Source organism: Nothobranchius furzeri, chromosome 15 (genome assembly GCF_043380555.1).
Source record: "Nothobranchius furzeri strain GRZ-AD chromosome 15, NfurGRZ-RIMD1, whole genome shotgun sequence".
Taxonomy (NCBI): Eukaryota; Metazoa; Chordata; class Actinopteri; order Cyprinodontiformes; family Nothobranchiidae; genus Nothobranchius; species Nothobranchius furzeri.
This window is the reverse complement of record NC_091755.1, coordinates 38243193-38258001: the sequence shown is the minus strand read 5'-3', so window position 1 is coordinate 38258001 and position 14809 is coordinate 38243193. Positions and strand designations below refer to the sequence as shown.

Here is a 14809-nt window from a genome sequence, read left to right as displayed (position 1 = left end):
TCTGGTGAGTGAAGAGTGTTCTGAAACAAGCATCCTTAATAATTTGTGCACAGGAAGCTTTACCGATGCTGTAGTAAAACACATATTTCTTATTAATATAATGTTGTTGCAGCACTAAAAGCAGCAGAAAATGAGATTGATGCAATAAATATGCAAAATGTTTACATATAATTGTTTTAGAGCCCCAATTCTGTTGGCAGAATCAGATTTTAATTTTTAACTCTTCACCTGGAAAAGTAATGGTACCAACGTGGTTTGTGTGGTTTTGCCACACATTCACGCACATCCTGTCCTCTTTTTAAAGAAATGGACATGTACCCTACTACTCAAACCAAACAACAGACGAAACAGATACACAGATCCAACAGATATAACCCTAATACACTGGGACCAATGACATTTCTGATGTCTGAAATGTAGATTGTGCACATAACGAAAATCATTCAGAATTTCGACTGGTTAAAGAGCAAGTCAACCCCTACCAGATTCTAACTCCACTCCCATTTCATGTTTGAAAAATGCAACAAATTCTGTTGCCTGGCAGACCGAGAGGGCGGAGCTGCTAACAAATACACACACACACAGGCTCACGACAGCATTGTGACGTCATAATGTACCAGTTTACATCATGGCATACCTCTTAGCCAATAGCGGTGGCAGATTTAAATTAGAATACAGTGCAGAGTTTTTACCTGACAACGGCACAACACTGCCAGTTTTAGGCAGAATATTTAAATTTTAACTAAGATGCACTGAAGTGCCAAATTATTGACGACACTTGTCTGCAGCACGAGTAGACACTCGATTATTTATTTTATCAGCAAAAAAAAGTTTATTTGGGGGTGACTTGCTCTTTAAGTCAGTTATTATATGATACATTGGCTTTCCTTACTGGCGACGATCTGTGCGACTTCTTTGGACCGCACCCACTTCCGGGCAGCAGCGAGCTAACTGTGGAGGTTACCACCAGTGAGTCTTCGCGTGTAGTTGAGAGGTGTGGTAAGTTTGAACAGATCTCACTTTTACATGAAACCAAGAAAGATTTAAAGGAAGCTAACAAACCAAACAGTCATCACTCACCACTAGTTATTTGCTATTTCGCTAGCTAACCTACAGCTAACTAACAGAACTTAGTGATATTTACGTCTAATTTAAAAGCTTATTTCACGTTAAACATATTCAGACATTATGGACAACCCATTTCAGTCGATTTCTCTACCCACAAAACTGTGTTAGAGCGTTCGGCATTTGTTGTTTTACAGTGGGGTGTAATTAAGGGTTAACAGTAGCTATTTTATCTGTGACGCATACAGCTCACGGGAGTTTGCTCGTTTTGTTAGGGTTTGTGTGATAATTGTTTGTCTTTATTATCCGCCGTGGCTTATTTTGCTTACGGGATCAATAGGCAACTACTGTGGCATGATGTGGCTTAATAATAATAATTGTTATCTACATTTTCTTGTGTTGGCATGCTAATCAAATCAGGATGTCAAACATAAACAAAACCCGAAAGGCGCAATGTTCCAATTATAACCTAGAAAACTGCTTGTTATATCGAACCTTCTCTAGTTGAACACCTGATCTTCCTTTCTACATTTTTCTGTCTTCTTAACCTAAATGAGCTTGTTGTTGTTGTCATCAGATTAACTGTGTCAGATCCGGCCATGGGTGTCACTGCCCTCTTGCTACTGAGCTTTCTTGGCCTTGCTATTATAGCTCAAGGTGAGTTCAATCCGGGCAGCAGATCAAACTTAACCTGCCTGTAATTACTGTACATCCACTCCTCACGTTGCTCATCACTTCTCCTTTTTGTTTGTGTTCTAGCTCAAGACTGCTCTAAACCAATTGGAGGGCCTAACATGAATTTGAAGGGAGATGCCATTCTGCAAAGCACATTTCCAGATGGCTCCAAAGTTTCTTTCTCCTGTAACACTGGCTACACACCTGCTGGAGGGTCTTCATCCATCACCTGTACTGCTGGGACTTGGAGTCGTGTGTCGCTGGTTTGCGAGAGTAAATATCATTCAATTGCATATTTAAATGTAGCCGGATTCACCGGGTTCCTGTGCAATCTAGAAAATTTTAACATTATGGACAAATAAAATAGAATATGGAGGGAAAGGGGCTGCATGATAGCAGCTAAAAGGTTGCAGATTAAACACCCAGTGGCAGCCTTTTTGCATAGAGTTTGCATGTTTTGGTCAAAGGTCAGACATTCTCCTTCAGAATGTTCTGCAGAATTCATGGTTTCATCAGTTCCAGTAAGTGGTTCGGGTTCCTGAATCGGCAGAGCAGCCCCAGACCATCACACTACCACCTCCACATCTGATTATTCTGATTTAGTGTCTGTGAAATGCAGCCAGATTTATACCAGATGTAACAGGATGCACACCTTCCAACGACTCCATAAATCCCGCCTGGATTAGTGTTTGTACCTGGAAACCTTGTAGGAACCACATGCGCTAGCATCACTGCTTTGCTGCATGCTTGCAATAATTATAATATCAAAATTGAAACTTTTATTAATGGTAACTTGCCCTGTTCAACAGAGTATCTCACAAACATTAGATGCATGATATTGTCCAGTAACTGAGTGTCTGAGCTTTGGTTCCAGGGAAGAACTGTGGAGCTTATCCTGAAGTGGAAAACGGGAACGTTGATTACCCTAAGGGAGACACTCTGTATGGTGACACGGCTAAAGTCATTTGTAACCAAGGGTGAGTATTAATATAATGTGGAAGTGCTACAGTGGGTACGGAAAGTATTCAGACCCCTCTTCATTTGTTCACTTTGTTATATTGCAGCTCTTTGCTAAAATCAATTAATTCATTTTTTTCCTCATTAATGTACACACAGCACCTCATATTGACAGAAAAAACACAGAATTTCAGAAATTTCTGCACATTTATTTAAAAATACATCACACCGTCCTAAGTATTCAGACCCGTTGCTGTATATATTTAACTCGGGTGTTTCCATTTCTTCTGATCATTGTTGAGATGGTCCTACACCTTTACTGGAGTCCAGCTGTGCTTGATTATACTGATTAGAGCACAGTGGCCTCCATAAACCTTTAATGGAAGATGTTTGAGATGACCAGAACCCTTCCTATAGCAGGCCGTCCAGCCAAACTGAGCTACCAGGGGAGAAGAACCCAAAGATCACTGTGGCTGAGCTCCAGAGATGCAGTCAGGTTGTAGAAAGTCAGCCGTCACTGCAGCCCTCCACCAGTCAGGGCTTTATGGCGGAGCGGCCCGTTGGAAGCCCCTCCTCAGTGCAAGACACACGAAAGCATGCACGGAGTTTGTTAAAAGACACCTGAAGGACCCCGAGATAAGATTCTCTGGTGAGATGAGACCAAGATGGAACTTAGTGGCGGTATGTGTGGAGAAAACCAGGTGATGGGGTGTGTTTTTCAGCTTCAGGGACAGGATGTCTGGTTGCGATCGAGGGAACAATGAATGCGGCCAAGTACGAGGATATCTTGACAAGAACCTTCTCCAGAGTGCTCAGGACCTCAGACTTGGCCGAAGGTTTAACTTCCAACATGACAATGACCCCAAGCACACAGCTAAAATAATGGAGTGGCTTGACAGCAACTCTGCTACTGTTCTTTAGTCCAGCCAGAGCTCTGACTTAAACCCCAGTGAGCATCTCTGGAGAGACCTAAAAGTTTCTTCGCCAACGTTCATCTGGAGAGGATCTGCAAGGAGGAATGGCAGCGAATTCCCAAATCCAGGTGTAAGGAACTTGTTGCATCTTTACCAAGAAGACTCGTGCCTGTTTTAGCTCAAAAAGGTGTTTCTACTAAATAATGAACAAAGGGTCAGAGTACTTAATACCGTGTGCTATTTCAGTTTTTTTTATTAAATTAATCTGCAGAAATTTCTACAATTCTGTGTTTTTCCTGTCAATGTGGGGTACATTAATGAGGGGAAGAAAATAATTAACTTGGTTTTAGCAAATGGCTGCAGACGGTATAACCATGAAAAATTGACGGGGGTCTGAAAACTTTCTGTACCCAGTGTAGCTGGATTGTGATGTGTTCATGAACCAAGCAGATTATGGACTTTATTTCTTTTCTAAGCTAACTTGCCCTTCAGTGTTATTTGAAATAAAGTTGCCTAGTTAAACTTTTTTGCTCTTTTTTTATAATCCCACTACTTAGTTATAATTTGGTTGGTCAAGCAGAAAGCAGATGTGACGATCAAGGGTGGACTGGCAGGCCTCCTGTGTGTGAAGGTTGGTGGTTTTTGGGTGTTCCCTCATTTTATTAGAAATGTAGTCTAACAGAGGATGTTCTCCTTTGCAGTGACGACATGTGACACACCTAAAACAATTACAAATGGCACCTATGATCCACTAAAAGAGCAATACACATTTAGAGACGTTGTGCGCTACACTTGTTTAAATGATAACGCTCTCAATGGAGCGCCACTACTCACATGTTCTGAAGATGGAAACTTCCAGCCAGGTCCTCCAACCTGTGTCTGTAAGTGTTTTTGTGTTTCATCTTCCAAATCCACTCATATTTGCAATAACAAAGGTTTATTTTTAGACATTGTTATAATTTTATGTATTTTTTTTTTGCAGGGGTTGATTGTAAAAATCCTACCATTCCCAATGCTGAGTTTGTTGAAGGTTCTCGGCCTCCACATAGATTCTCTGCTTCAATCACGTACAGATGTTTACCTGGATTTGAGATGAAGGGAGCATCTACCATAACGTGTAACATTACCAGCCAGTGGTCACCTGGAATCCCACAGTGCATCAGTGAGCAGCAGCGGCACGCACATGCTCAGAATGTGTTTGTTCTAGAGGTCTGATGGAGAACTTATGTTCCATGTGTTCTATGCCTTTTACATTTTAATAGAAAAAACACCAGCAACCTCCAGGCCCACCACCACTACCACCACCACAAAGAAACCATCAGGTACAGTGTGTGTCTGGATTATAACACGCCTGTTCAAATCAAACGAACTGCCGTTGCAACATAACGTTTTTCAGCCGATCCTAATGGTTTCGTTCTCTGATATTGATCCTCTGGACCGAGCAGTCACATGCATTCCCACCTGTTTTATCCATATGAAGTATTAAGACCCCGAGGAGAATTTAACCTCTTTGGAATTTGTTGGGATTAATTCTCAGTGACTCATAAAAACCCTGTTGGAGTGTAGTCAGTGAAATGTGATGCATGTATATGGAGATGTTGTTTTTATCTTTTATCTTTTGTTTCAGTTACCACCGACCCAAAAGACCCCTCTGGTAAATAATAATCTAGTAATTCAGATTTATTCCTGCTCTGCTCCTTCTCCTGCCACTCCTTTTGTTTCTTTTCCACAGGTGATGCGCATCAAACCAAACCCTGGATTATTGGAGTGGTTGGTAAGTTTTATTTTATGGTTTTGCAAAGCGAAGCAATAAAAAATGTGTAAGTTGTGTAGCAAACATTAGAGCTGACCATTAATTGCGATATTTATCTGTTCTTTACGATATGCATATTGCGCATGCTGATATCGCGATAACGATATATTTGCGATATATTGTGCAGCCCTAATCAGAATGCACCTTAGTCATTCAGACGTCATATGTGAAATCTAGAGCACATAAGAAACGGGATTAGAACTAGTGTTGTCAAAAAAATCGATACCTAGATATAAATCGATGCTAAAAGTGGTATCTAAATTAGATATTCCATCCCTGTGGTATCGATATTATGGTCTATTATACACAGCCTTCTTCAAGTACACCGACACGCACGACAGCCAGATGCCGTAAAGCAGCCTCCGTCTCCCAGACAAACAGAAGAAGAAGACGCCGCATGGCTACATTGCAATTTCCCACGCGAGTTGTCTCCGATCCAAGTTTTGTCTGCCAAATAAATAAACAAAAACATAAACAGCGAATTTGGGAGGCGCTTCACAGCCCAACTTAATTAGCATACCAAGTCCGACACGTAGTTGTATATTCACGCTTACGTGCTTAAAGGAAACTCCCGTTTATTGCAACCCGGACTTAATTTCTAGCATGCAGTACGTTTGTTTACTCACGCTGACAACTTTGGTGCTACTTGGATTCCCCGGGGTATTTACCGTAGATCCATCGGCGAATCGCCATCAGTGTATATCCATATAACGGGTGCGGACGGGGCAGCCGTGGTGCAGCCTCGAAATAAGACATTATCTGCACCAAAACATCTTCATGTCGAAAGGTTTTGTTAGGAATCATTAACGTGATTCCCCTGTTTGTTTGGAGCGGGTCTGGGATTTCTAGGTGTGAACAGACTAGCCGCGGCTAATTAACCGGCGCTTTTAATGACGTCACTGCCGTGCGCCAGTCTGTTTTTATTAAGATTACCGGTAGATGTACCTTTGTCCTACTGTGGAGAAATTCGTTTTCTCCCTTTATTGACCAACAGAGTTGTTCAAAAGTACAGAACAAAACATACGGCATTACATCTTATGACAAAAATGCACCTTAAACAGAGTTTAAGCAGCAAAACATCACTCTGCAAATGGTGTACATATAGTGAGACAATTCATGATTTAAAGTGTTAACTTTCGCCAGTTTTGGTATGCACGTTTAAAAAAATGCTGATACTTGAAAGGTTTAAAGAGCAAGTCACCCCCTACCAGAGTCTAACTCCACTCCCACTTCATGTTTGAAAAATGCAACACATGCTGTTGCCTGACAGACCGAGAAGGCGGAGCTGCTAACAAATACACACACGCACAGGCTCACAACAGCATTGTGACATCATAATGTACCAGTTTACATCATAGCATACCTCTTGGCCAATAGCGGTGGCAGATTTAAATTAAAATACAGTGCAGAGTTTTTACCTGACATCAGCACAACACTGCCAGTTTTAGGCAGAATATTTAAATTTTAACTAAGATGCACTGAAGTGCCAAATTATTGACGACACGTGTCTGCAGCACGATTAGACACTCGTTTATTTAGTTTATCAGCCAAAAAAAAGTTGATTTGGGGGTGACTTGCTCTTTAAGCACTTTACACACTTAATTCTTAACATTTATTTTTTGCAATATAAATTGAGGAATTTTATTTTTTGAATAAACTTGTTCAATAAATTGGTGTTTTTAAATAGTATCGAAATCGAGTATCGAGTTCCCCCCCCCCCCCCCCCCCAGTATCGAATCGAGTTTGAAATTTTAGTATTGTGACAACCTAATTAGAACCCAGAGTTTTTAGCCCCATTGACTTGCGTTCATGTTTTTGTTCTTCCGGAAGCCCATGGTCTGGAAGCAGATGGGCGTGACTTAGGCTTCCTATAATGGGCTGTAAATGGTTTAGTCAGCGTGAAAGAGAAGCACAGATTCCCCAGAGGGATACAGGGTTAAACATCAGGATGTTTTCAGGTCTATGACACTCCCTGTTTATGCCAGCCTGACTTTAATTTAATTTAATTTTATTTATCTGGATGTTTCTTTCATTAAAGTTGTTGCTGTATTGGTGGTTGTGGCCGGTGTTATATCCTATTGCACTGGATTTCCATCGTTCCTCTGGAAGAAAAAAGGGTAAATGGTTTCTTATAGCTTTGCAGACTAACCCCTGACTTGGCCTTATTTGTGTTATGAGTTGCTTCTCCAGTTTTTACTGATGTGTTTTCCTCAGCCCAGCTTCTAACCATGTGAATGTGTGCGTTTGCTTCCTGTCTGAGTTTTCCTGCCTGTAGCGTGTTGATGGTTTGCACCTTTGCGAGGTTTTCTTGCATCTGTATTATGATGAGTGTGGTGTATGTTATGAAGAAAGCACTCTCCCATAGTGAGCTGTTATTGCACAGAGCTCTCCTTCAGCTGTCCCATCAGGGTTTGACCCAGAACTAATCTAAACACACGTCAACCCAATGCAGCGATTAGTGAAAAAAATCGTGCAGCACTAACCTTGTTGCAGTGAATTATTTTAGTGATGCTCTATCAGACTTAATCGTTTTGATCCTATTGAACTTTGGGGCTGATGCATGGACCGTCAGCTGTTCCGCTGCAGAGACTAAACCAATGACTCTGACCATGCGTGTCCCATTCAGTTAACTCAACTCTCTTCCAATAAAACAGATTTTATACATGGATTGTATTAAAGTAGGTGATTTTGTAATTTTTATCCTTCAGTAGATTCTAGTCACCAGCTGTCTGCTGTGTGTGTGTGTCTTTTGAGACGGAAGAACAAAGGAGAAGGTGAGCTGGTGATCCTAATCCACCAAAAAAACTAGCACCATAACCGTCTTCACCCCCCTCCCTAATCCTCATAACTCATTGTGGTTAAAGGTGTGGTTCACTCATTTAACCAATACATTTGCAGTGGTCTCTACTAGGAGTCCGTGCCTTGTAAGTCCTCCTCTGGGGACAAAAGCTCCGGTGTTCCTGTTTCAGGAACTAGGAGAGAGCCAGATCAGAGATGAGCTCCAAACGGAAGGATCATCTCTGATTGGATAACAACACAACTCTGCCACCGACTCTGTTGGCTTTGCAACGTTGATGTTTTATCTCGACAAATAACTCAAGCCTGAAGGAGTCTGTTTGATGAAGTTGCTAATGCTAGCAGTTAGCTTCCACTAGCCGAGACGTTTTCTGCTGTTTCCTGGACATTAAACCAACAACGGCGTTCTTCGTTGCAGGTCAAGATGGGCGAGTCCATGAATGCTAAGCGTTAGTGTGACGTAGATCTGTCAGGCATTTCTTATCCTAGTGATTCACCGTCTAGAAGCTAATGCAGCAGTTAGGTGTAGGAGACTATTTTCATGTTGAGCCTGCAGGAAAAACTCGGTGACCAATCATTACGTGTTTTTTTTAGTGAACCACGTCTTTAGCTGTAAACCTAGTGACTAATTGTCTCTAACACTAATAAGTGTGTTGGGTAATTTTGATATTACTCCCATATTACCTCAAAGAAAGTTCAGAACACACACAGAGGGATTAGATTGATAATTTGGTAAATTGTAATCCTGCCAACAACAAACAACAACAAATACTTTGCAAAGGGTGAGAGAAATCAGATACACACCAGAGACGGAGGTCTGTTTGCTCTCACACTCAGGCAAAGCCTTGGAGCTCCTTTTATTTAGGAAGGCACACCCAGAAGTTAGAGATAAACCCACACACACAATTCTTCAGAACCAGCTGACCGGGGTGACCTAATCAACAGATTGTTGGACCTTCATCTTGTCTCAGGAAGTTACAGATAACAGGAGGGCGATCAAAGAGGTCATTCTTCACCTCTCTAAAATGTAAAATAAAATTGATGACCCTCCGTTTAAACAAACACCTACACTGTTACATCAATGACCCTGTGACGTCAAAATCAGTTATATCCATCAAAGTGAATAGTCAGTCAAAAGAGAAAAGATCTGAGCTAAACGGCATCATAATCCTCAGATATAATAATAACCGGAACAAATCCGGTATTATTACTAGGGATGCACCGATACTGGTATCCGTATCGGTGCCGATACCAATGCTAATACCAGTATCTGTAAAAGTTAACCGATACCAGGAACCGATACCAATGCAGTTGCTTGAAAATGGCTTCACTGTAACTTGTCATTTCTGTTCATCTAATATTTTAGTTTTGTGATGATTTCCTTTCATATATTTTACTTTTTATCTACCTCACAGTCTCTTCCTGTTGAAAGCAGAGAAGAAAATCAAATCTGTATTCCAAATCATTGCATTTTTTTGTGTGGTGAAAGTGTCGGTATCAGTAATCGGTATCGGCGAGTACTCAGATCCAAGTATCGGTATCGTATCGGTTTGGAAAAAAGTGGTATCGGTGCATCCCTAATTATTACAAGCACAGTGATATTCGTCTCCTCACTTTGTTTTGACATATTTTTTTAGTAGTTATTTATTTATTATTTTTTGCGTCTCATATTTTTGTCCAAGTTTTTTTTTTCCTTTTCATCAGCATTTTATCCATCCGTCCATCCATCCTTTTTCGTCTGCTTATCCAGGGCCGGGTTGCAGGGGCATCCAGACTTCCCTCTCCCCAGCCACTTGGGCCAGATCCTCCAGGGTAATCCTTATGCGTTCGCTGGCCAGCCAACGACATAGGTCCTCCGGCGTTTCCTGGGTCTTCCTTTAAGTGTCCCCCTGGTTGGACGTGCCCGGAAGACCTCACCGAGAGGCGTCCAGGAGGCGTCTCAACTAGATGCCTGGGCCGCCTCAACTGGCCCCTCATAATTTGGAGGAGCAGCTGGTCTACTCCGAGCCCCTCCCGAATGTTTGAGCGTCTCATCCTTTCTGTAAGGGAGAGCCCAGACACCCTGCAGAGAAAACTCAGTTTGGCCGCTTGTATCCGTGATCTAAAATTTTCAGTCACTACCCAAAGCTCGTGGCCATATCGGCCGGTAAATCGAGAGCTTTGCCTTGTGGCTCAGCTCTCTCTTCACTACGACAGATCGGTACAACGCCCGCATCACTGTAGATGCAGCACCAATCCGCCTATCGATCTCACGCTCCATCTTTCCCTCGCTCGTTAACAAGACCCCGAGATACTTAAACTCCTCCTCTTGAGGCAGGACCTTGTTCCTGACCTGGAAAAGGTGTTCTACCCTTCTTTGACTCAAGACCGTGGTCTAGGATTTAGAGGAGCTGATTCTTATCCCTGCAGCTTCACACTCAGCTGCGAACCGCCCCAGCAAAAGCAGGAGATCTGGATCTGATGAAGCCAATGGGACCACACCATCTGCACAAAGCATTACATCAAAGATTGGTGAAAGGTTGATGGACAGCTGCAGGCAGAGATTGTGTTGGTGGAGGTGTGCTGGTGTCACGTAGGCCTGCTGAACCAGTTTAGCCCATTTAGACCTGGGGTGCACGTTTGCTGCCTGAGGTCATGATGGGTTGAACTCCTGTTGCTTCGTCTGCCTTGTCGCACGTGAGCAGTAATGTTGACTGGCCATTGGTGGGTTACAGCGCCGCCCAGAGAGACAAAGATGCTGCAAAAGATGAAGAGGCTGTAGCGCTCTCGGTAAGAAAAATGAGATGGCAGCCAAGTGTACTGCTCTAAAATTGGAAACATTAATGATGTGATGATGTTTCAGCTTACTTTTGTTTTTACTTCTCCCAAAAGTAATTTATGTACAGATCAGCCACAGTATTTAAACCAGCTGTCGGCATGTGAGAGCAGCAGGCTGGCTAACCATGGATGTGTCCTGTGGGGTGATGTGTCATTGTGGAGAGTTCTGGGGCTTGGTCAACTTTCTGTTCTTTTTTTCCAGTTTTAACAGGAACTGGTGCACCCCTGTGCAGCTTTCAAAGATTACTGAACAACTGTGCTGATTGTTTAAAACTTAGTTGAAAGGAGTTTAAACTCAATTGGGAGTTTTTCCCTCCCCCTGTGCTGCCATGTGGGTCTCTGCTGTCTCCATAAAACATCCCTAAGGGAATTCAAGCCGTCCATCTGTTTTCTGTCAGATTTGGTCTCGGGAATCATGCTTTCTATGAGCCGTTTCAAAAAGTCCCTTTTTATGATGTCACAGTAGGGAAGATTAGCATGAAACACCTCTACCCTAACCACCTGTTACGCATAGGGAGGCTTCTGGTTGTGAAGAAGCAGTAGCTCTAGCCCCTCTCTGAGCTCCTCCCCTCATAGCACCCAATCAGGAGTGGGTGGGCGTGGCCAGCAGCAGCCTGTTGGCCTTTAAGTGACAGAGCCCAGAAATGGCTGAGTACTGAAACTGTCGAAGACGGAGCAAGTGAGATTGTGTTGTGTTTTGTGGAAACTGTTATAAAAGGTGTCATATGTCTCCTTTTAACTAAATGTACAGTTCTCATTTCCCAGCAGAACGCCTGATTTCAGCAGTCGGTTTGGTTTCGACCTTTTTCAGTGGTTTTAATGTTGTGGCTGCTCACTTATGTGTCATTTATCAGGTTTGGGTTTTTCCGGCCCTCTTCTATCACCCTAGCTTCTCTCTGTCCTGTTTAAGAATTCATCTGGCCACGTTGTGCAGCCCGCAGCGCCCCCCCCCCCCCCCCCCCAAACCAATGACAGGGTTGTGCTTTCTCCACAGTAAACATAGCAGTCCTGTTGGTCCAACTCTACTTGGTGTAAATGGATCCTCCTAAGATGATGAAGGTTCTCCAACCAACCTGTGAATGTACATGCTGGAGATGACACCCCCCACTCCCCACCTCGGACGCTTGGATTCGGGCGGACACTTTTTGAGTCAGACTTCATCAGAATGAAATTTACTCTCACATGGAGCTTTTAAGCAGCTTGTCTGACTTGTTCATATCTGCACGTGGCTTAGAAAATGCGTCTCATATCCACGTCCTGTTCCCTGACTTCATTTTCTGGTTCCTTTTCAAACTCCACATTGATTAGAAATATTTGCACTAAAACACCGCTCATCCGGCCCTCTTGCACAAATTAAACAGTCAAAGAACGAGTCCTGTTGTGTAGCTGTGGAAAAAAAATCTGATTAAAACATTTTGAAATTATTTTACTTTTTACCAAATGGCTAAATTAAGCAGCTTGTGCTGCAGGTTTTGTTTGACCCAAAGGGGATCCGTCCTGAAGGTCTACAGCTAGAAAAGAAACTGAATAATGCCTAAAAGAGTTGTGTATTTACATGCCTTAATGCAGAGAGCCAATAGCTTTACTCTGCTGTGTGTTTTTGTTTTCTGATTGCATAGAAAAGACCCACTCACTGAGTCCTGGTGAGGAATGAGTCACCGATGGCCAAAAAGTAAAATGTTAGCTTCGCCTGATGTGGATTTGTGCTCTAACCCATTAAGTTCCACAGCATAAACACCAGTAAATGTTGTTTTTCTATTCATGGTTGGAAATGCAATGAATTTATTTCTACTTTACAACAATGTGGTGATATTTCTGCTGTTCAGAAGTGAAACGACTTTTTCAGGTAACAAGTATTAGGATTAAAGTATTGACTTTTGTAATAGACCTGTGGGCTTGCACTTGCTTAAATTATTAAAGAAACAAAGATGAAACTATAGATCTTCTTTTGTAATTAAACAACTTTGACAAAATCAACTGAGTTCAGTGTATTTTAAACTATGTATTCATAAATTAAATGTTTATGGTTTCTGAAAAAATATGTCCGTCTTCAAGTAAACAACAGAGAGTGCTTTGAAGACCACCTCAGTCCCACCAGCACATCTTCAGTGGGAAGGCCCTGGTTGTGGATGAGATCTGGAGTTCCTGAAGGCTCTGGATGTTGTGGGGCTGTGTTGGTTAATGCGGCTTTTCAATATCATGCAAACATCAGGGGAAGTTCCACTGTCTTTTATGGACAGGATTTGTAGACGCAGCCAAGGTGTTGAGGGAGTTTTGGTGGCCTGAGGATCAGGTCTCTGCTTTGTGCAGATGATGTGGTCCTGTTTGCTTTCGCTGGAGCGGTTTGTAGCTGAGTGTGAATCAGCTGGAATGAGAATCAGCTCCTCTAAATCTGACACCATGATCCTAAATCGGAACATGGTAGAATGCCTTCTCCAGATCAGGGACAAGGTCCAGCTTAGGCTGCTGCCCCCACAACCCAACTCTGGAAAAGCAGATGAAAATCGATGGATGGACACATCCACCTTCCATACCCGCTTATCCACATAGGGTCTCGGGGGGGCTGGTGCCTTGCAGTCTCTGGGCAAGCAGGTGGGGTACACCCTGGACAGATTGCCAGTCCATATCAGGGCAACACAGAAATACACAGGACATACAACCATGCACACACACCTAAGGTTAATTTAGAAAGACCAATCAACCTGACAGAGAACCCATTCATGAACAGGGAGAAAATGCAAACTCCATGCAGAAAGACCCCAGGCTGGGGGGTGGGAGCCCAGACCTTGCTGCAAGGTATGGGGAGAAAAACGTCTCAAAAGGTCTGTGTGTGTGTGTGTCTAGATTTGTACATGTGTACCTAAATTTGTGTGTGTGTAACTCTTGAATTGTTACTTGTGTTTACATTTTCGTGTGTATTTTCAGCTCCCACACACACAAATCACCTGGTAAACACGGACAAAACTACATTACACACAGATCAGTTTACAAGTACAAAAATCCCTTTGAGACTGTTTTCCCACCTGACTGATTTGTGCGTACATGGTGCGTTTGAATGCTGGGTGGAAGCTGGGAAATTTGAATTTCCATTGGAATTAGTCTAAATTTGTGTTGACGGGACAAATATGTTTTTCTGTGGAAAAATGGAGCATCTCAGTGTAGCGACACAAATGGTCTCATTTGTGACCCAAAGGTCACACTTCCCCAGCTAGGTCGAGCTGGGTCAAGCTGTACTTCTATTCACAGATCATCCATCACAGGAGACACAAAGTCTGCTGTAAACCATCTTTAATCTGACTGCCTTTTATCTGACTCTGTTCCATCCACAAGGTGAAGGACACTTCAAGATTTAAAAGAATCATTTTTAATAAACCTTTCACTGTCTATTACAAGGTTCATAAATAATCATCATGGTTCATTATAAATGTATTTAATTACTGAAATGAATTCTTATTCTTTGGTTAATAATTATTTATGATAATCAGTAATGTTGATCAGTAACAGAAGGTCATGTTCACTTACACACACCATGCAGGGCACAGACATCAGGGTTAAAGGTAACTGCACCTCACATGTCTGCTTCACAACAACAAGCTTTCTATCTCTGAGGGGGCGTGTCCTGGGGTTTAATAAAACCAAAACTCCTCAGTTCAAGTTCAGTTTGAAGCTCACCAAAATCTCTCCGTGGCACGAGAGTCCCAGAGGATCGAGGCGGCCGCTCGAAGCCTCCACTAAGCTGTTCTGTCACACCGATAGAATTGCTCCAACAAAC

The 14809-nt window shown here is 42.5% G+C and overlaps 1 protein-coding gene across 11 annotated transcripts; it reads left to right on the top strand.

The window, feature by feature from the left end:
• The first annotated feature begins 872 nt into the window (after positions 1-872).
• LOC139063311 (membrane cofactor protein-like) lies at positions 873-12976 on the top strand. 11 transcript variants are annotated; one of them, XR_011516654.1, is made up of 13 exons: positions 873-999; positions 1643-1722; positions 1825-2013; positions 2615-2717; positions 4169-4242; positions 4313-4492; positions 4594-4773; positions 4874-4933; positions 5239-5265; positions 5344-5385; positions 7463-7541; positions 8136-8198; positions 12032-12177. XR_011516654.1 is itself a non-coding variant. In XM_070544807.1 (13 exons), the coding sequence occupies exons 2-13, from the start codon at positions 1665-1667 to the stop codon at positions 12032-12034; spliced, it is 1050 nt and encodes a 349-aa protein (XP_070400908.1). In that variant the 5' UTR covers positions 873-999; positions 1643-1664; the 3' UTR covers positions 12035-12795. The 11 variants fall into 11 exon arrangements, 9 of the variants coding, with proteins under 9 accessions (XP_070400908.1, XP_070400904.1, XP_070400909.1 ...); XR_011516653.1 differs by having other exon boundaries at positions 8133-8198; positions 12032-12175; XM_070544807.1 differs by lacking the exon at positions 8136-8198 and adding an exon at positions 10935-10989 and having other exon boundaries at positions 12032-12795.
• Positions 12977-14809: the final 1833 nt, after the last annotated feature.

What these genes read in the sequence shown, in the direction of transcription:
- LOC139063311 (XM_070544803.1), top strand. Translation starts at nt 1,665, where the DNA reads ATGGGTGTCACTGCCCTCTTGCTACTGAGCTTTCTTGGCCTTGCTATT. An exon ending in AGGTCCTCCAACCTGTGTCT is followed by an intron (nt 4,493 to 4,593) that starts GTAAGTGTTTTT and finishes TTTTTTTTGCAG; the next exon opens with GGGTTGATTGTAAAAATCCT. An exon ending in CACCACAAAGAAACCATCAG is followed by an intron (nt 4,934 to 5,238) that starts GTACAGTGTGTG and finishes CTTTTGTTTCAG; the next exon opens with TTACCACCGACCCAAAAGAC.